At 39.3% G+C, this 22,488-nt stretch overlaps 1 protein-coding gene across 1 annotated transcript; it reads left to right on the top strand.

Annotated features, from left to right (window-relative positions):
• The first annotated feature begins 20,652 nt into the window (after positions 1–20,652).
• On the top strand, positions 20,653–22,167 carry LOC111881753 (uncharacterized protein At5g39865). Its single transcript, XM_023878145.3, has one exon. It carries the CDS (start codon positions 21,024–21,026, stop codon positions 21,864–21,866), a length of 843 nt encoding a protein of 280 aa, XP_023733913.1. The 5' UTR covers positions 20,653–21,023; the 3' UTR covers positions 21,867–22,167.
• The last annotated feature ends 321 nt before the right edge of the window (positions 22,168–22,488 follow it).

Below are 22,488 nucleotides of genomic sequence, written 5' to 3'. Positions count from 1 at the left end.
CACTAGCAGGCTCGCAACCTGTAGGTGTTTATTTGAACTGTGTGCTCACCAGATGTACTCCATTCCCCCACATGGTTGCCTTAAGGACATTTATTGCTGAGGAATCCCCTTAGCAGTAGTGTCCACCCCGATGATAGTCCTTAGGCTAGGTCCCTTGTGTTAGATGTTTTAGGGACGTAAAGTGAGGATAACGGGAACGGGTAATCGGGTTTGTTTGTTTTGATAAAGCTAATAACTTATTTATTGTGGGTTGAAATCCTATGTGCTCACCAGGCTCCCAAGCCTGACCCACTCAGTTTCTTGTATTACAGGTAGTGGCGCATGAGCATAGATGTGATGTCTTGGGATGAGAGATTAATGGATTTTAGGCCTGTAAATACAGAATAATGTAGTAAGGCCTATGCTGTATTGTTTATGCTTATGATCTGTATCGAACATGACATCCCGAGTCTTTTTAAATGAAATACATTTCTACGGAAATGCTTTTGATAAATCTTTATCATATTTTGTTTTGGGACAAATTACGCAACACTTTTATTTAAAATATTACTTTGATTTTTAAACAAAGCATAAACAAAATCGGTCTTTTCTGACCGTGAAAATGGGGATGTCACAGTTGGTATCAGAGAATTAGTTTATGCGAACTAGGAATTTTTAGGATTTCTATACTTAAACTTAGAATGCTAAGCGATGATTGTGAGGTGTGAGCAGTAGCTTATTTTAGGAATTATGCCTAAAATGCTTTTATGTGCTAAATGCTTTGTGCCTAACATGCTAGTATTTGTTCGGATCTATGGTCTGTTGCCGAACGGATCTGGAAACCTTATGTGTTTAGGATTCTAAGCGTTTAACTACGATATTAGAACTAGCATATAAACGTTTCGGAGTGATAAGGATGATTTAAAGGTCAATTCTAAATAAATATCTAGATTCACCTTATTCGGTGTATAGATCAAGATGGCAAGGACTCGTAGCAGAAATGTGAATGCAAATGGGAACCGAGATCAGCCCCCAGTGATACAACAAATACCAGTCGTAGTAGAAGTTGCAACCGAGCCAATCACGATGGCCGGAGTGCAAGCATTGATCCAGATGATGTTGGATCGTGAAATGGAGGATACAAGGCGTTTACTTCAACAAGCTCGAGAGGAAATTACGATGCCTATTGAACAATCCGAGCTGAATGACGGGAAATTTGAGGAAGGGAACGACAGCAGGACCGTTGGTCAAGCTGATCCCCCGGTGATTAGGAGGAACAATCATGATGAAGGAGTCGAGAGGAATGGATGCAAGTACAAAGATTTTATAACTTGCAAGCCATCGACTTTCACTGGGAAGGAAGATCCGATCGGGGTCATGGATTGGATCTCAGAGATGGAGTTGGCCTTCATGACATGTGGTTGCAAAGGCAAGCTACAAACCACGTTTGCAGTACGTCAATTCAGAGGAGGCGCTGTTCGCTGGTGGAATACCCTAGGGAAGACTTTGAGCCCCAATGAGCCCCTGCAACTGGCATGGGCAGAGTTTCTGGTACAATTTAAACGAAAGTACTGCTCAGCTCAAAACCTGCTCGGGCTAGAGAACCAGTTTCTAACCCTGAAGAAGGGAAGCATGTCAATTGATGAATACACCAACAACTTCACAGACAAAATGGAGTTTGCTTTGCGCCTTGTCCCAGACGAGCTGACAAAGGTTAACAAGTATGCAAAGGGACTTCCTTAGGAATATGCGGTGCCGATACGTCAGGCACCAGCTCTAGAGGCAGCTATCTGGGCTGCCAAGTTTGTTGAAGATATGATCAAAGGAAGAGCCGCCAACAAGGTTGAAGTTGGCGATAAGAGAAAGTTTGAAGGATCCACAAGGTCCGACGAGAAGAGAAAATTCTCAAAGTCTGGGGAAGGAGCACAATGGTGTGACAAGTGCAGAAGGAAGCACATTGGGAGATGCTCTAAAGAAATGACCTGCTTCAAATGCGGGAAAACTGGTCATTATTCCAGTGAATGCACCACCAAGAGAGAAGTCTGCTTTAAGTGTGGTGAGGAAGGACACTTCAAGCAAGACTGCCCAAGGAAAGAAGAAGCTACAAAGCCAAATGTGCCGCCAAAGTAGAAGGCAAGATCATTTCATATGATCCATGACGAAGCAGATGACAATGCAAGGAATCAGGAATGAGAACTGATATCCGAAGATCAAGTTATAAAGTAGGCATGCGGTTAGTATCAGGAGGTGTAGCCTATTAGATGCATAGTCTAGGGTGAACTTGAACACCTATGTAATCATTTCAAGAAATAATATAAAGCTTCGTTATGTTATCCGTTGTGTTAATTGATTATGTGACATTCGTGCATGGTGACTTGGAAAACTGCGAGACAACACTTGGGACGAGTATGAGTAGGTGTGAATGGTAGTAAATGCCTATGCTACTGGAAGCACAGGACTCACACTTGGATCAAGGAAAGTCACAAGGTTACCAAGAAACTAGTAATTGATTTTGTTTTATTCAAGTATGTCGTTACCATTGTTTTGGTAATGACTAAGAAGATTGTTGTTATCCCGACCCTAGTGGTCATATCACATTGAGTCCGACTACGATGAGTAGGTTATGTGGTTCAGAGAACCAAGTTTGATGTAGCGTCCGAATTAAACCAAACGATTGAAATCAAAGCGATCAATAGAAGTATCACGCTCGTTGTTAAAGAAGTTGGTAGGTAGAAATGCTACATGTTAAAATGTGATTATATCACATTAGACGATGAAGGAAGGCATATTCCATTCCGGAATTTGACTCTAAGAGACCTGAGTCTAAGCATTGCTACATACGATGATAGGTCATTAGAATATGACACATCGGTCAATTGTAGTAATCAAATTAATTTATCCTAAGTTTGTTAAGTAGAAGAAGAAGCAGTCTCTGATGAAGAATGAGGTTGTGACACGAAGGTCATGATTGAAAGTGTAACGAGCAGGTGCAAGACCGAGCACCGCCTACAGTCAAGGAGTCTAAGAGTTAGATACTCGTTCGAAGCTACATAGAAGTTACATTTATTACCCAGGATGAAGAGATAACGTATGGAGTCATTATACAATCCTATTTTGTTGATGATTCCGGGACGTAATCATCCTAAGGGGGAGATAATTGTAACGTCTGTAGATCCGAGCTAGTTGATTTAGAGGCAATAGGGGTCGAAAACGACTTTTCGACAAAAGATTATTAAGAATAAATAATCTCAACCAATTTTTAGTATATGTTACAAGGTTACCGTACATATAAAGAGCGTCATAATCCGAGTTATAACGAAGAAGTTATGACCCGTCGAAATTTTACGGCAAAACCGGCACGACACCGGGAGACGTAAATAGTGAATTTACAATGGAGGACTTTTTAGCCTTAATGATCTAAACTAAAGTTTTAGTATATGTTAAATCGAGAACATCCATAAAAAGAACACCCAAATCCGACTTCGTATGAGGAAGTTATGATTTTTCTAAGATTCGGCTTAGCAGTGCACGACCCGAAACTCGAATTTTAGTTCGAGCGGTTTTTGACTTACGCGACCTAAATGAGAGTTGAAGATCTCATTAATAGGAACTCAACGGTAAAAAGACAGAAGAAAACAGAGTCCATATGTAGAAGTTATGAATTTTACGCGGACGTTTAACAGTATAATCTCCTTGTACTGTTAAATTTAAGATCGGTCGAGAATTAGCCGACGGAGTAAAAATGAAAGTTGTAGATATTATTTTTACCTACGCGTGGATATAAAGAACGTCAAAAACGGAGGTCGTATGTGAAAGTTACGGATTTTAGAAGTCGAAAGTGTGCTGTTCGAAAATGGGTGATGTGGCACAATCTTGGCCATTGCTTTCTCCCCAAGTCTTGCCACTAGATGGTGACATGTGGCACCAAGTTCAGCCAATTTTCACCCTATAAATAGAACATCTCCCACCCTCATTTTCTTCACACCTTTCCCATTCTTTCTTCTTTTTACTCTCTCTCTAGAACCTCTCTCTAGCCCCGAAACCCCCCGAAAAGCCTAGGGAACCTCCCTAGCATGAGGCCCCGGAGTGCTCGAAGGCTCCGAGAAGAAGAGATTTTCGGCTTGGGAACGCTTCTCCAAGTAAAGCCCGGTTTTATATAAAACCCGTTGTAAGTGAGCTACGGCTACGCTATTTTTAATATATCGTTTATTTAATTATAGTAACGTTATTAGGAACTTATAATAAGTACTCAGGCTATTATTATGGGCTATATAAGTATTCTTTGATGCTTATATATTAGTAATAATAGCTAGACTATTAATTAGTCTCGGCGAATAATAGACTAAACTCCAGTGGTAATAATACTAGGTTTCGTCGAAGGAAATTATTTTTAAGAAGCGAAGCGCTGTTCGAGTTCGGATTCACCACCCTTTCTAGTGAGTGCATAGTTACTTTCAGCTTACACATAGATATGAAGTATTTTATATAAATTACGTGCTATGTGTTCATATTATCTGAATACTTGCTATCTATGCTGGATGAACGTTTTATACATGTTTTCAATGATTTAAATTATATATGTATTTTATATCTACAAAATGTGTTGGGTAAAACATGGGTAGATGTAATAGTTGCTGTGTGACAAAATAAAATAATGAGAGGTCTCGTTATAGATGTTATTGATGATCCAGTCATCTAGCGGAGTATAGATGACGACCACGGACTATTCTAGACAGTCCAGTGGAACACTAGCAGGCTCGCAACCTGTAGGTGTTTATTTGAACTGTGTGCTCACTAGATGTACTCCATTCCCCACATGGTTGCCTTAAGGACATTTATTGCTGAGGAATCCCCTTAGCAGTAGTGTCCACCCCGATGATAGTCCTTAGACTAGGTCCCTTGTGTTAGATGTTTTAGGGACGTAAAGTGAGGATAACGGGAACGGGTAATCGGGTTTGTTTGTTTTGATAAAGCTAATAACTTATTTATTGTGGGTTGAAATCCTATGTGATCACCAGGCTCCCAAGCGTGACCCACTCAGTTTCTTGTATTACAGGTAGTGGCGCATGAGCATAGATGTGATGTCTTGGGATGAGAGATTAATGGATTTTAGGCCTGTAAATACAGAATAATGTAGTAAGGCCTATGCTGTATTGTTTATGCTTATGATCTGTATCGAACATGACATCCCGAGTCTTTTTAAATGAAATACATTTCTACGGAAATGCTTTTGATAAATCTTTATCATATTTTGTTTTGGGACAAATTACGCAACACTTTTATTTAAAATATTACTTTGATTTTTAAACAAAGCATAAACAAAATCGGTCTTTTCTGACCGTGAAAATGGGGATGTCACAGTTGGTATCAGAGAATTAGTTTATGCGAACTAGGAATTTTTAGGATTTCTATACTTAAACTTAGAATGTTAAGCGATGATTGTGAGGTGTGAGCACTAGCTTATTTTAGGAATTATGCCTAAAATGCTTTTATGTGCTAAATGCTTTGTGCCTAACATGCTAGTATTTGTTCGGATCTATGGTCTGTTGCCGAACGGATCTGGAAACCTTATGTGTTTAGGATTCTAAGCGTTTAACTACGATATTAGAACTAGCATATAAACGTTTCGGAGTGATAAGGATGATTTAAACGTCAATTCTAAATAAATATCTAGATTCACCTTATTCGGTGTATAGATCAAGATGGCAAGGACTTGTAGCGGAAATGTGAATGCAAATGGGAACCAAGATTAGCCCCCAGTGATACAACAAATACCAGTCGTAGTAGAAGTTGCAACCGAGCCAATCACGATGGCCGGAGTGCAAGCATTGATCCAGATGATGTTGGATCGTGAAATGGAGGATACAAGGCGTTTACTTCAACAAGCTCGAGAGGAAATTACGATGCCTATCGAACAACCCAAGCTGAATGACGGGAAATTTGAGGAAGGGAACGACAGCAGGACCGTTGGTCAAGCTGATCCCCCGGTGATTAGGAGGAACGATCATAATGAAGGAGTCGAGAGGAATGGATGCAAGTACAAAGATTTTCTAACTTGCAAGCCATCGACTTTCACTGGGAAGGAAGATCCGATCGGGGTCATGGATTGGATCTCAGAGATGGAGTTGGCCTTCATGACATGTGGTCGCAAAAGCAAGCTACAAACCACGTTTGCAGTACGTCAATTCAGAGGAGGCGCTGTTCGCTGGTGGAATACCCTAGGGAAGACTTTGAGCCCCAATGAGCCCCTGCAACTGGCATGGGCAGAGTTTCTGGTGCAATTTAAACGAAAGTACTGCTCAGCTCAAAACCTGCTTGAGCTAGAGAACCAGTTTCTAACCCTGAAGAAGGGAAGCATGTCAATTGATGAATATACCAACAACTTCACAGACAAAATGGAGTTTGCTTTGCGCCTTGTCCCAGATGAGCTGACAAAGGTTAACAAGTATGCAAAGGGACTTCCTTAGGAATATGCGGTGCCCGTACGTCAGGCACCTGCTCTAGAGGCAGCTATCTGGGCTGCCAATTCTGTTGAAGATATAATCAAAGGAAGAGCCGCCAGCAAGGTTGAAGTTGGCGATAAGAGAAAGTTTGAAGGATCCACAAGGTCCGACGAGAAGAGAAAATTCTCAAAGTCTGGGGAAGGAGCACAATGGTGTGACAAGTGCAGAAGGAAGCACATTGGGAGATGCTCTAAAGAAATGACCTGCTTCAAATGCGGGAAAACTGGTCATTATGCCAATGAATGCACCACCAAGAGAGAAGTCTGCTTTAAGTGTGGTGAGGAAGGACACTTCAAGCAAGACTGCCCAAGGAAAAAAGAAGCTACAAAGCCAAATGTGCCGCCAAAGTAGAAGGCAAGATCATTTCATATGATCCATGACGAAGCAGATGACAATGCAAGGAATCAGGAATGAGAACTGATATCCGAAGATCAAGTTATAAAGTAGGCATGCGGTTAGTATCAGGAGGTGTAGCCTATTAGATGCATAGTCTAGGGTGAACTTGAACACCTATGTAATCATTTCAAGAAATAATATAAAGCTTCGTTATGTTATCCGTTGTGTTAAATGATTATGTGACATTCGTGCATGGTGACTTGGAAAACTACGAGACAACACTTGGGACGAGTATGAGTAGGTGTGAATGGTAGTAAAGGCCTATGCTACTGGAAGCACAGGACTCACACTTGGATCAGGGAAAGTCACAAGGTTACCAAGAAACTAGTAATTGATTTTGTTTTATTCAAGTATGTCGTTACCATTGTTTCGGTAATGACTAAGAAGATTGTTGTTATCTCGACCCTAGTGGTCATATCACATTGAGTCCGACTACGATGAGTAGGTTACGTGGTTCAGAGAACCAAGTTTGATGTAGTGTCCGAATTAAACCAAACGATTGAAATCAAAGCGATAAATAGAAGTATCACGCTCGTTGTTAAAGAAGTTGGTAGGTAGAAATGCTACATGTTAAAATGTGATTATATCACATTAGACGATGAAGGAAGGCATATTCCATTCCGGAATTTGACTCTAAGAGACCTGAGTCTAAGCATTGCTACATACGATGATAGGTCATTAGAATATGACACATCGGTCAATTGTAGTAATCAAATTAATTTATCCTAAGTTTGTTAAGTAGAAGAAAACGCAGTCTCTGATGAAGAATGAGGTTGTGACACGAAGGTCATGATTGAAAGTGTAACGAGCAGGTGCAAGACCGAGCACCGCCTACAGTCAAGGAGTCTAAGAGTTAGATACTCGTTCGAAGCTACATAGAAGTTACATTTATTACCCAGGATGAAGAGATAACGTATGGAGTCATTATACAATCCTATTTTGTTGATGATTTCGGGACGTAATCATCCTAAGGGGGAGATAATTGTAACGCCCGTAGATCCGAGTTAGTTGATTTAGAGGCAATAGGGGTCGAAAACGACTTTTCGACAAAAGATTATTAAGAATAAATAATCTCAACCAATTTTTAGTATATGTTACAAGGTTACCGTACATATAAAGAGCGTCGAAATCCGAGTTATAACGAAGAAGTTATGACCCGTCGAAGTTTTACGGCAAAACCGGCACGACACCGGGAGACGAAAAATAGTGAATTTACGATGGAGGAATTTTTAGCCTTAGTGATCTAAACTAAAGTTGTAGTATATGTTAAATCGAGAACATCCATAAAAAGAACACCCAAATCCGACTTCGTATGAGGAAGTTATGATTTTTCTAAGATTCGGCTTAGCAGTGCACGACCCGAAACTCGAATTTTAGTTCGAGCGGTTTTTGACTTACGCGACCTAAATGAGAGTTGAAGATCTCATTAATAGGAACTCAACGGTAAAAAGACAGAAGAAAACAGAGTCCGTATGTAGAAGTTATGAATTTTACGCGGACGTTTAACAGTATAATCTCCTTGTACTGTTAAATTTAAGATCGGTCGAGAATTAGCCGACGGAGTGAAAATGAAAGTTGTAAATATTATTTTTACCTACGCGTGGATATAAAGAACGTCAAAAACGGAGGTCGTATGTGAAAGTTACGGATTTTAGAAGTCGGAAGTGTGCTGTGCGAAAATGGGTGATGTTGCACAATCTTGGCCATTGCTTTCTCCCCAAGTCTTGCCACTAGATGGTGACATGTGGCACCAAGTTCAGCCAATTTTCACCCTATAAATAGAACATCTCCCACCCTCATTTTCTTCACACCTTTCCCATTCTTTCTTCTTTTTACTCTCTCTCTAGAACCTCTCTCTAGCCCCGAAACCCCCCGAAAAGCCTAGGGAACCTCCCTAGCATGAGGCGGAAGCCCCGGAGTGCTCGAAGGCTCCGAGAAGAAGAGCTTTTCGGCTCGGGAACGCTGCTCCAAGTAAAGCCTGGTTTTATATAAAACCCGTTGTAAGTGAGCTACGCCTACGCTATTTTTAATATATCGTTTATTTAATTATAGTAACGTTATTAGGAACTTATAATAAGTACTTGGGCTATTATTATGGGCTATATAAGTATTGTTTGGTGCTTATATAATAGTAATAATAGCTAGACTATTAATTAGTCTCGGCGAATAATAGACTAAACTCTAGTGGTAATAATACTAGGTTTTGTCGAAGGAAATTATTTTTAAGAAGCAAAGCGCTGTCCGAGTTCGGATTCACCACCTTTTCAAGTGAGTGCATAGTTACTTTCAGCTTACACATAGATATGAAGTATTTTATATAAATTACGTGCTATGTGTGTATATTATCTGAATACTTGCTATCTATGCTGGATGAACGTTTTATACATGTTTTCAATGATTTAAACTGTTATTGATGTTATTGATGATCCAGTCATCTAGCGGAGTATAGATGTTATTGATGATCCCGTCATCTAGATGTTATTGATGATCCAGTCATCTAGCGGAGTATAGATGACGACCACGGACTATTCTAGACAGTCCAGTGGAACACTAGCAGGCTCGCAACCTGTAGGTGTTTATTTGAACTGTGTGCTCACCAGATGTACTCCATTCCCCACATGGTTTCCTTAAGGACATTTATTGCTGAGGAATCCCCTTAACAGTAGTGTCCACCCCGATGATAGTCCTTAGACTAGGTCCCTTGTGTTAGATGTTTTAGGGACGTAAAGTGAGGATAACGGGAACGGGTAATCGGGTTTGTTTGTTTTGATAAAGCTAATAACTTATTTATTGTGGGTTGAAATCCTATGTGCTCACCAGGCTCCCAAGACTGCCCAAGGAAAGAAGAAGCTACAAAGCCAAATGTGCCGCCAAAGTAGAAGGCAAGATCATTTCATATGATCCATGACGAAGCAGATGACAATGCAAGGAATCAGGAATGAGAACTGATATCCGAAGATCAAGTTATAAAGTAGGCATGCGGTTAGTATCAGGAGGTGTAGCCTATTAGATGCATAGTCTAGGGTGAACTTGAACACCTATGTAATCATTTCAAGAAATAATATAAAGCTTCGTTATGTTATCCGTTGTGTTAAATGATTATGTGACATTCGTGCATGGTGACTTGGAAAACTACGAGACAACACTTGGGACGAGTATGAGTAGGTGTGAATGGTAGTAAAGGCCTATGCTACTGGAAGCACAGGACTCACACTTGGATCAGGGAAAGTCACAAGGTTACCAAGAAACTAGTAATTGATTTTGTTTTATTCAAGTATGTCGTTACCATTGTTTCGGTAATGACTAAGAAGATTGTTGTTATCTCGACCCTAGTGGTCATATCACATTGAGTCCGACTACGATGAGTAGGTTACGTGGTTCAGAGAACCAAGTTTGATGTAGTGTCCGAATTAAACCAAACGATTGAAATCAAAGCGATAAATAGAAGTATCACGCTCGTTGTTAAAGAAGTTGGTAGGTAGAAATGCTACATGTTAAAATGTGATTATATCACATTAGACGATGAAGGAAGGCATATTCCATTCCGGAATTTGACTCTAAGAGACCTGAGTCTAAGCATTGCTACATACGATGATAGGTCATTAGAATATGACACATCGGTCAATTGTAGTAATCAAATTAATTTATCCTAAGTTTGTTAAGTAGAAGAAAACGCAGTCTCTGATGAAGAATGAGGTTGTGACACGAAGGTCATGATTGAAAGTGTAACGAGCAGGTGCAAGACCGAGCACCGCCTACAGTCAAGGAGTCTAAGAGTTAGATACTCGTTCGAAGCTACATAGAAGTTACATTTATTACCCAGGATGAAGAGATAACGTATGGAGTCATTATACAATCCTATTTTGTTGATGATTTCGGGACGTAATCATCCTAAGGGGGAGATAATTGTAACGCCCGTAGATCCGAGCTAGTTGATTTAGAGGCAGTAGGGGTCGAAAACGACTTTTCGACAAAAGATTATTAAGAATAAATAATCTCAACCAATTTTTAGTATATGTTACAAGGTTACCGTACATATAAAGAGCGTCGAAATCCGAGTTATAATGAAGAAGTTATGACCCGTCGAAGTTTTACGGCAAAACCGGCACGACACCGGGAGACGTAAATAGTGAATTTACGATGGAGGACTTTTTAGCCTTAGTGATCTAAACTAAAGTTGTAGTATATGTTAAATCGAGAACATCCATAAAAAGAACACCCAAATCCGACTTCATATGAGGAAGTTATGATTTTTCTAAGATTCGGCTTAGCAGTGCACGACCCGAAACTCGAATTTTAGTTCGAGTGGTTTTTGACTTACGCGACCTAAATGAGAGTTGAAGATCTCATTAATAGGAACTCAACGGTAAAAAGTCAGAAGAAAACAGAGTCCGTATGAAGAAGTGATGAATTTTACGCGGACGTTTAGCAGTATAATCTCCTTGTACTGTTAAATTTAAGATCGGTCGAGAATTAGCCGACGGAGTAAAAATGAAAGTTGTAGATATTATTTTTACCTATGCGTGGATATAAAGAACGTCAAAAACGGAGGTCGTATGTGAAATTTACGGATTTTAGAAGTCGGAAGTGTGCTGTGCGAAAATGGGTGATGTGGCACAATCTTGGCCATTGCTTTCTCCCCAAGTCTTGCCACTAGATGGTGACATGTGGCACCAAGTTCAGCCAATTTCACCCTATAAATAGAACATCTCTCACCCTCATTTTCTTCACACCTTTCCCATTCTTTCTTCTTTTTACTCTCTCTCTAGAACCTCTCTCTAGTCCCGAAACCCCCCGAAAAGCCTAGGGAACCTCCCTAGCATGAGGCGGAAGACCCAGAGTGCTCGAAGGCTCCGAGAAGAAGAGCTTTTCGGCTCGGGAACGCTGCTCCAAGCAAAGCCCGGTTTTATACAAAACCCGTTGTAAGTGAGCTACGCCTACGCTATTTTTAATATATCATTTATTTAATTATAGTAACGTTATTAGGAACTTATAATAAGTACGTGGGCTATTATTATGGGCTATATAAGTATTGTTTGACGCTTATATAATAGTAATAATAGCTAGACTATTAATTAGTCTCGGCGAATAATAGACTAAACTCTAGTGGTAATAATACTAGGTTTCGTCGAAGGAAATTATTTTTAAGAAGCGAAGCGCTGTCCGAGTTTGGATTCACCACCTTTTCTAGTGAGTGCATAGTTACTTTCATCTTACACATAGATATGAAGTATTTTATATAAATTACGTGATATGTGTGTATATTATCTGAATACTTGCTATCTATGCTGGATGAACGTTTTATACATGTTTTCAATGATTTAAACTGTATATGTATTTTATATCTACAAAATATGTTGGGTAAAACATGGATAGATGTAATAGTTGCTGTGTGAAAAAATAAAATAATGAGAGGCCTCGTTATAGATGTTATTGATAATCCAGTCATCTAGCGGAGTATAGATGACGACCACAGACTATTCTAGACAGTCCAGTGGAACACTAGCAGGCTCACAACCTGTAGGTGTTTATTTGAACTGTGTGCTCACCAGATGTACTCCATTCCCCACATGGTTGCCTTAAGGACATTTATTGCTGAGGAATCCCCTTAGCAGCAGTGTCCATCCCGATGATAGTCCTTAGACTAGGTCCCTTGTGTTAGATGTTTTAGGGACGTAAAGTGAGGATAATGGGAATGGGTAATCGGGCTTGTTTGTTTTGATAAAGCTAATAACTTATTTATTGTGGGTTGAAAACCCTATGTGCTCACCAGGATCCCAAGCCTGATCCACTCAGTTTCTTGTATTACAGGTAGTGGCGCATGAGCATAGATGTGATGTCTTGTGATGAGAGATTAATGGATTTTAGGCTTGTAAATACGGAATAATGTAATAAGGCCTATGCTGTATTATTTATGCTTATGATCTGTATCGAACATGACATCCCGAGTCTTTTTAAATGAAATACATTTCTACGGAAATGCTTTTGATAAATCTTTATCATATTTTGTTTTGGGACAAATTCCGCAACACTTTTATTTAAAATATTACTCTGATTTTTAAACAAAGCATAAACAAAATCGATCTTTTCTGACCGTGAAAATGGGGATGTCACAATCTTCTCCTTTCATTTCTTGAAATGAATATTCTCTGAAAAGGTTTAGCAAACTCTTAGCTCTATAGTTTGAGTTTGGAATCCCATGAGTGTTCATCCAAAGCACTCAAACTAGGTCATGATACCAACTTGTAACATCCCAAAAAACCATGGCTAAAATTTTTCATTTTTTAAAGAGAATAAAAAATCCATTTAACAAAATTACATCCAGTGCAACCCATTTGTTCATAATCCATTATTCAAAAATAAGAGTTAATAAGAAGACAATTCGAAATCTCAAATCATAAATCTGCTGATGTATATGTATAATCCCGCCTTCACAATCTGATAAGTACTTGCAAAAATATTTAATCCACAACTGTAAGCACAAAGCTTAGCGAGTTACCAAAAATACCACACACAACACAACATAATAATCATCTAAGAGTTATCATCAAAATCTTGAGACTATCAGTAGTCCTAATGGGGTAACAACACACCCTGTGGATTAACAGGACACCTGACAGGTTATCAACAACCATGGGGACTATCAATAGTCCCATGGACTGAAAACAATCGAAGAGTTATCAACAACTCATTTCACATATAACAGAACCAAAAAATAAGACCCAACTGGTGGACATGCATATACGACCACACAAGCAAGTACAGTGAGAGGACTCACCTTGTAAGTAGCAGCTAAACACCACAACTCTCATCTAGTAAGGAATGCTCCTACTTGGAACCTAACAATAATAAAGAGCACCCTTTTAGTCTACACTCCAAAACACATTGTTTGACTAAAAGTCAACCCATGTCAACAAGTCAACGGCCAATAACTTCAACCATTGAGCCTCACGTCGTGACCAACCCTTGGTCACGTTGTAAGAACTCACCCAGTCCGATCCCAACTCGTTCCGTTCCAACTCATCCAACTCGTTCACGGACAAGTCACTCAGTACGCATCATGATGTGAACCTTCCTTGGTCACGTCGTGAGCACAACAGGGCAACCCAATCATGAGAACCATCTTTGTAATGTCGTGAGACCCTTAGTGTCATATCCCGACTTCAGTTTGAAACCTCCCTTTAATGATTCGAGTCCTTAATCCATTAAGTTTCCAACTCCAAATTTTCCAGAAGCTTAAGGGGACCCCAAAGGTTCATAAAAATGATTACTTTATGGACATGCATGTTTCATGCACATCCTCTATCCATTCTAGGTAAAAAAAATGAAGAGATAACATCAAAACACACAAGCATGGACCCTATACTCAAACAACTTCTATATTTGAACCTTATGATACTCAATGGACCCTCAGAGTCTGTAAAGTTGCCAACTTTATGAATTCCTTCCATTTAATCTTGCTTAATAATGAAGAACATGGGACAAAAACTTAGATCTAGAAACATTAAGCAATAAAGTTTGGACCTTGGACTGTTGGACACTTATAAAGGTCCAAAATGAGTACAAGATGATGATGATGATGATGTGGTTTCCTTGCTAGATCCACAACTAGAGCACCTCATTCTCCTTCCTCAAGCTACCAAATGTACCAAAAAGGTCAAGAATCACCAAGGGAATTAGGGTTAGGGGTTTTATAAGGTTTGAGGGTGATGGAGGCTGATAATGAACCCTGAATCGACTTACAAGGGTTTAAATATGAAGGAAACCCTAAAAGATTTTGGGCTTGGGTTGCAGTAGGCTTCACGTCGTAACCACCTATGTGTCACGTCGTGAGATCAGTTCCAAAACGCATTTCTCATATTGGCTTGTCAGATCGTGACCACCCTATGGCCATGTCACGACACTCAATTTTCCCCGAGAACCAACCTTTTGACTCCTTAAAACCCTAAACATATCCATTCTGGAATACAGGCGTTACACATGTGATCCCATTTGTGTCTATCTCCTCCCAAGAGACTGATTTAGCTATAGTGTTCCCTCACACATGGAATTGATGTCTTGTTCATCCAATATTATTCTTTCTTTAGTTAATTATGTCTTAAAATTTTATTTCTTATTCTTCAAATAAGTTGTCACTTTTCCATGCTTGTTAGCTTGGCGAACACTAGTGTTTATGACTTTCTTTGTCTAATTCTCGTACAACACACTTGTTTGAACTTATTCACTCATATTTATGGACATCTCCAATTCTAAGTTTAAGTGGTTACAATTATTTTAAATTGTTTATTGATGATTTTTCTCATATTTTATGGGTGTTTCCCTTACTTTCAAAATATGATGTTTTTTTTTCTATATTTTGCAACTTCCGGTATTACGTATAAAATCTGTAACAACCCAAAAATCCAAGGTAAAAATTCCATTTTTATTATAATAAAAACAATATTGTAACTTTGTTCTAAACATTGAAAAGCATTTCAATTAACACAATTATCATAGTCCAATCCCAAAGATCACATATCGCGGAAAACACGGGTGTATGCGCTGCGATCGTCCTGATCTCTTTTATTTGAAAACCGGAGTACCAGAAACATAAACTGAAAACCATAAGCACAAAGCTTAGTGAGTTCCCCAAATACCACATACCATACATATCCAACGATCCATACATGTCATACATAACCATGAGCCATAAATATCATTTATATACCATAATCAATAAGAGTGCTATGTGCCAACCATAGTCTTGCCATTATGCCACGAGCCACCTTGTGGTATTTCTTGCTAGGCCGGGGGGCCACAACCCTAGGTATTATAGACAAGTGCCAAGAGCCACCTGCTGGTCTTCCATGCAAGCATCACAAAGACAACTAGCATACAAACTATACTACTTAACTAGTTACTTGTCAGAGTTCAGACTCTGGTCTTGCATACAGTGTGCTAGGAGCCGCCTCCTGGTCTTTCATACATAATGCCAAGGGTTAACTCTCGGGTCTTCCTATAATACATAAACCAAATGGGCCGGCATTGGTGCCTTAGATGCATACAATAGTAAGGAGACTTACCTCGAATGCTGAAGCTCACTGCAAGAAATCCTTAGTTGCTGCACTGACAACTTCTTGAGCTAACAATACCAAAATATCACCCAATTAGCAATTGGGTTCCATACCATGATCCATAAATCCATACTTGGTTAAAATTACCATTTTACCCATGGCCCAACAAGATTCATAACTAAGGCCCAAGCCCAAATCCAACAACATTCAAAACCACAAAATCCACACAAGCCCACTAATGGCCCAATTTTCTAAATTGGGCCCAATCCTATACGGGCCTTATCCTAAGCCCATATTTTACAATTCAGATTGCTTCAAACACCCCTTGGGACAAACTTGATTAAAGGCATAAGTCAAAAGTCAAAGTCAACGACCCAAGTTGACCCAACTCGCCGAATTGTCCTTCAACTCGTCGAGTTTCTTCATTAGACTGCAAAGATCGGGCAAAACCCCCTCAACTCGTCGAGTTAACCCATGAACTCGCCGAGTTCTCCAGAAATCCAACCTCTTAATTCATTAAGTCGACCTTTTTGAAACTAAGGGCTTCTCAACCCAGATCTTAACTAAAATGGCCTTAAGAAGGGTAAAGTTTCCAAATTTACCCCTAAGAACCACCAAAATGGGTTCAAAACCCAAACCCCAAACTTAAAAGGGTAAGGACTTAATCATTAAGCACTTATTCCATAAGGACACAACTCCAAGATGCAGATATGACCATATGAGGCTAGATGGACATGTAGAGTTTCCAACTTTACACTTATTCATGATTAGAAGAAGCTCAAAAGCTTAAAAGAGACCAAAAGAAAGACTTAATGAATGCATGAAGCCTTTAGGACCATAATGAAGATCATAGATCTGGAAAGGATAAACACTTGGGACTTCTACTTCCTCAACAATCAACCATCCATGGCTAGAAGCATACAAATAAACCCAAGAAGATATCTAATCCAATACTAAGAAAGGTTAGAACTTGATACCTAAAATGTGTTGGAAATGGAGTAGAGAATCAAGATCTATGAGATCCTTCTTGAACCACCACCTTGCACCAAGCTTCTCCTCCTTGAACGAGCTTCAAACACACACCAAAACACACACAATGGACTCACTACACTCTTGGAGGCTCTAGGGTTTCGAGATTAGGGTTAGGGGCTATGGAGGCTAGAAACGAGGCCAACACCTGGAACTTAAGGTGTTTAAATAGGGTGAAAAACCCCAAAATTAGGGTTTCCTAAACAGCACCCACCTCGTCGAGTTGGCTCCTCCAACTCGCCGAGTTGTCTCATTAACCCCGTGACCAAAACAACCTCTACTCGCCGAATTGAGGCTCCTCAACACGTCGAGTAGACCCATAAAGTCCTCACGATTCTTCATCTTCAACTCGCCAAGTTCAACTTGAAATTGGCATAATTCCACAATTAACCTTCTAGATTCCGGGTGTTACAAAATCAATTGAAAATCGACATTCAAATGTTTCAATATAGCAACAATCATGAAATTAATAACCAATCCTTTCTAAGTTCTTAGTCACGAGATCAAAATATACTTTCTTTTTATTCATACACATCACAAGAAAATGGAACAGTTGAAACCACCATTCACACGATCAACAACATTCTTCATACCCAACTTCTTGAAGCTTTTCTTACACCAAAATTTTAGGTTGAGTTTCTCGTGGCTACTATACATATACTGAATATCCTTCATATATCAACTATTTCCTTCAAAACGCCTTTGAAGTTTTGTTTGACTTTCTTCATCATACATACACTTAAAGGTGTTTGGATGTTTTTATTATCCAAACACTACATCCACCACTCCTTATAAATTGGACCCTCTATGATCAGTCTGTACCTTAGCCATGCATCTCATTATGGATACCGATGCTTAGGAGAATGATATTTGTATCAAGCACATCAGCACTAATAATATGTTAGTGGATCCAATGATGAAAAGTCTTGCACCCAAAGTATTTCAACATGGCACTAGTATGAGTTTAAGGCTAGACCTAGTATAATGTAATTCTAGCATAGTGCTTTATTGAAACTTCTATTTTTAATTATCCGAGTACTTGATTATTATTACCCCATAATATGTAATTTATATTTATTAATAACTTGTGTACACTTACTTTTTATATAGAAAAATGTATTTCATTACCACTTAACTATAACATCATTTGACTTAAATTAAGCGAAAGTTTCATATGAAGCACCAACGCGAGACTAGTGGAGTCCCATGTCTAAAAGATACATTAGACTATACTTTTATGCTTTCAATGTTAATATGCAACATGATGAATATAACTTGGATAAAATAATAAAACATGCATATAAATAGTAACCCGACCAAGTGAGAGAATGTTGAAAAATAACCTGTTACTATGGTCTTCTGGCTATTATTGTAATGTTTATTATATATGGGGTACAATTTTAGTATCTATCATAATGTTGGCCATAATGATATATCAGGTCTTTAATTAAATATATACAATATTATGTATATGACATTTATGTATAACTTAAGTGATTATATTTGTATGATGTAATTTTCTTACCCATAAGAGGCAAGTAATGCATTCAATAGCTTTGAGTACACAAACAATCAAGAGGAAATGAAATGGTTTTCCTTTATATGCAACCTTTTTTATAACCACCATGAGCATGTGCACAATAGTTATCTATTTATCCATAAGATAATCTGTAACATCCCAAAATCAAGACCCAAATTTTTTTGTTTTAAAGTATATTACTTGTAAAAATAGTTAACGGAAAACAACATTGAAATCCTTTCAAACATAAAGTCACAAATCACAAGTCTCAAAACCATATTAGCAAATAGTATAATATCAGAGTACAATCCCAGGTTTCTCAAATATGGAAAATCATGTGTGAATGTGTGATGCGCTGCTACCCTGCCGACTCCTTCCCCTTTGATGAACAGGTACCTGAAAACAAAACTAAAAACTGTAAGCACAAAGCTTAGTGAGTTCCCCCATCATACCCATACCAAACAATGCATAATCTTCGGTATCTTTCAACCAGTAACTATCGGGCATAGCCAAGAGCTGGGCTCCTCCTCGGTATCTTTCAATCGGTAACCGGGAACTGACGTCCCCTTCGGTATCTTTCAACCGGTAACTGGGAGCTACCCTCCCCTTCGGTATCTTTCAACCGATACCCGAGGACTATTTCACCCCTACTACTACTAATACATATCAAGCACAGTAAATATATCAAGCACAATAATCATATCAAACACAATAATCATATCAGGCATAATAATCATATCTCATATCAACACTAGATAATTATCACATAGACAATCATCTATACAACACTCTTACTTGTGGGCCGGCATTGTGGCTGTAGACCCTCTCATACTAGGAGAAAACTCACCTTAAAGTCGTATAGTGTCTGTACTGATCTCGGTATGAAAACCAATTCTCCTCGAATCATCAATCGCTACACAACAACTTTTCTAACTTATCAATTCATACTCACAACCCTTACAAGGGTCAACTCAAGTCCAAAACAAGGTCAAGGTCAACACCTTGGTCAATGGTCAATCATCTGGTCAAAGTCAACATCTGGTTGAATCGACTCGCCGAGTTGGTCCACCAACTTGCCGAGTCCCCATGTTCACGTACTGCCATAATCCCGTCCTTTCTCGTCGAGTCTAGCAAGAGCTCGACGAGCTCGCCTTCAACAACACATCTAACTATCTTCAACCGACACGCCGAGTTCATCCTTGAACTCGTCGAGTTCATCTTCATCCATATGAAGATGTTCAGTCAATGACTCGCCGAGTATGTTCATCCACTCGCCGAGTCCTATGATTTCCAAGTCCAAAACAAACCCCTAGCAGGCTGAGTGTTCCTTCCACTCAACCAAATCATTTCCAGAAGATGATTGGGGGAAAATGCGTCCCGACTCGCCGAGTCACCTAAGCGAATCGTCGGGTCCCTCTTAGTCCAAAACTATACAAGCGATTATAATGGGTCTTAATGCATCAAAACCATAGATCTGACTTCTTAGGGTCCAATTCATACGTAAAGCTACGAACTTGATGTCCATGCATGGGGTTTTTGGTTCCAAAATCCATGAAAAGGGGTTTATAAGATGCATGGGATTCCCATGGCCATAAAGTTGGCTCAAGATCACTCAAACAATGTTAGGGTTTCAATCTAGGGCTTCTCTGAGTTGGGAGGGGTGATGGAGGTGGTTTGGGACGAGATAAAGTGTTTAAATAGGGTGCAAAACCTAAATATTATGGTTTTGTCCAGATAGCTCCTACTCGTCGAGTCGGTCCCCTGAATCGTCGAGTAGATCACTAAAACCCCCGCATAATGTCGAGTCTACTCGACGAGTTGGACCTCAAACTCGCCGAGTCCCATATTAGAATACCAAAATACTTGAATTTAAATACGTATTAGGAACCGGGTGCTACATAATCAGAAAAACACCATTATGTATATGTCATCATCTTCGTTAATTATGAGTTATCTTATTCTCCAAATAAATGTTCTTCAATTCCAAACAAAGGTCTTCAATTGATTTAGGGTTACTTATGTTTATGCATAAATTGATATTAAATAATGACTTAATTTCTACAATATCTTCACCAAAGGTTTACATCGGGTGTTCGTTTTGGATAATTTGACAGACTTAACATCCGTCGACCTCCTACTAAAATTACGGGGACTATTAATGATAATTATATTTAGAGTTAAAAAATATTATTCTTGTAATAATCTTGTATATACTTAAGCCACAAGTAATCGTAATTTAGGAAAAGGTTTCATGTATAAATACATTGTCATCTCAATGAAATAGAGGAGATGATTTGAACTTTTTCAATAAACATATTGTTTTGACCACCAAAATTGACCATGACCACTAAACAATAACCTCTCATTAATCTAAGCACACAACAAAACAAATTATCCCTCTTCTCAACGAACTTTACCACCAAAAACTTCTCTTTCCCGGAAAACAGACCTCACCGATCGATGCCTCCACCATTCCAACATCGTCAATCCTAATTCATCATCGATCCCACCATTGATCCTCCATTTTCTTTCCCATTCAAAGGAATGTGGCTATCCCGCAAGAATTCATTCAATAGTAGCCCATCAAGCCCAAGCCGTAGAAATCACACCTCAAGTTTCAATCGACATTCCTTCAAGAACATCGAGGATCTCTTAATCGATGATGACATGCATGTTTCTACCACCAATGATTTGAACAACGATCATCAACATCCATTCCAAAAGCAAAAACAACCCCCTTCTCCAATTCCGAATTCCCGGAATTGCGTCTTCCACCGTGTCCGCCTCGCTAACCAATTAACTAAATCATTGGCGACGGTTCGACTCAAACCCGTCTCTGAAAAATCTCCACCGGAATTACAAAATGCCTCGCCGATGTACAAATCAGAGACATCAATAACAATCCCCGGCGCCGAGAAGAAAATAGTTGTATACACGACGAGCCTCCGTGTGGTGCGACCTACCTTCGAAGCTTGCCGGACAGTTCGTTCAATCTTACAAGGATTCCGGGTGGCGGTCGATGTGCGAGATCTGTCGATGGATTCGTCATTCAAAGAAGAGTTACAGAAGATAATGGCGCAAGGAGGAGAGGTGATTCAAAAGAACAAAGTTGCTCTTCCTAGCGTTTTTCTGGGCGGGAGTTACCTCGGAGATGCGGAGGATGTGAGGGAGCTTTGTGAGACCGGCGAGTTGAAGAAACTGGTGGAGCGGTTGCCGGCGGTGCCACGTCGCGTCTGCGAGGGTTGTGGGGACTTTAGGTTTATTATCTGCAATGAGTGCAATGGAAGCCGGAAGTGCTATAAGAAGAAAGGTGGCTTTTGGAGTTGTACGGTGTGCAATATGAATGGTTTGATCAGGTGCCCTGCTTGTTGGACTGTTAACTCTTGATCATAATTGTTATATAGTAATTGTTTTATAATTAATTAATTATTAGGATATGATTTTATTATTTGTTTTTTTATAAAAATATGTAATCATTTTGACGAAAATTTAGGACATTTTGTTCAAGATTTTATAAATGTATAGTTTTTGTTAGAATTCAACAAAAAAGAATTTCTGGAAAAAATTTCAATTTTGTTGTGTTTTTTTAATTTTTTTCCCAGAAAAAGATATACATAGGTGTTGTGATATAGTAGAGATTGTCTGATTGAGGGTACAGATGGGCTCCGTGCGGGTTCTGTCTCCTGATATTACAGTGCAAAAGAAAACGATGATCGTTAGTCGACGTCCGGAAGGAATTCCCGGGACGAAGCTCCGAATATCAAATTAGAATGAGATCCGAGAGAAACGAGGGTAAAATCACAGGAAACAGAGTTTGTCCCCCTCTTCATGAGGAAGAAGGATCCTTTTATACCTGTTCGAGAGGCGTGTGCCTCTCAACTGATTTTGTTGAGCATTCCCTCATAAGGTGCGACGTGGTGGACCCATATTGGAGGATTATTCGTGACGTCTTTTTCCTCCTCCCCTCATTGACTAGAGGGGAATCTTTGGATATTATGATGACCGTGGC

The sequence above is a fragment of the Lactuca sativa genome, chromosome 8 (assembly GCF_002870075.4).
Source record: "Lactuca sativa cultivar Salinas chromosome 8, Lsat_Salinas_v11, whole genome shotgun sequence".
NCBI classification, from domain to species: Eukaryota; Viridiplantae; Streptophyta; class Magnoliopsida; order Asterales; family Asteraceae; genus Lactuca; species Lactuca sativa.
This window is presented reverse-complemented; position numbering and strand designations above follow the sequence as displayed.

What these genes read in the sequence shown, in the direction of transcription:
- LOC111881753 (XM_023878145.3), top strand. Translation starts at nt 21,024, where the DNA reads ATGTGGCTATCCCGCAAGAATTCATTCAATAGTAGCCCATCAAGCCCA.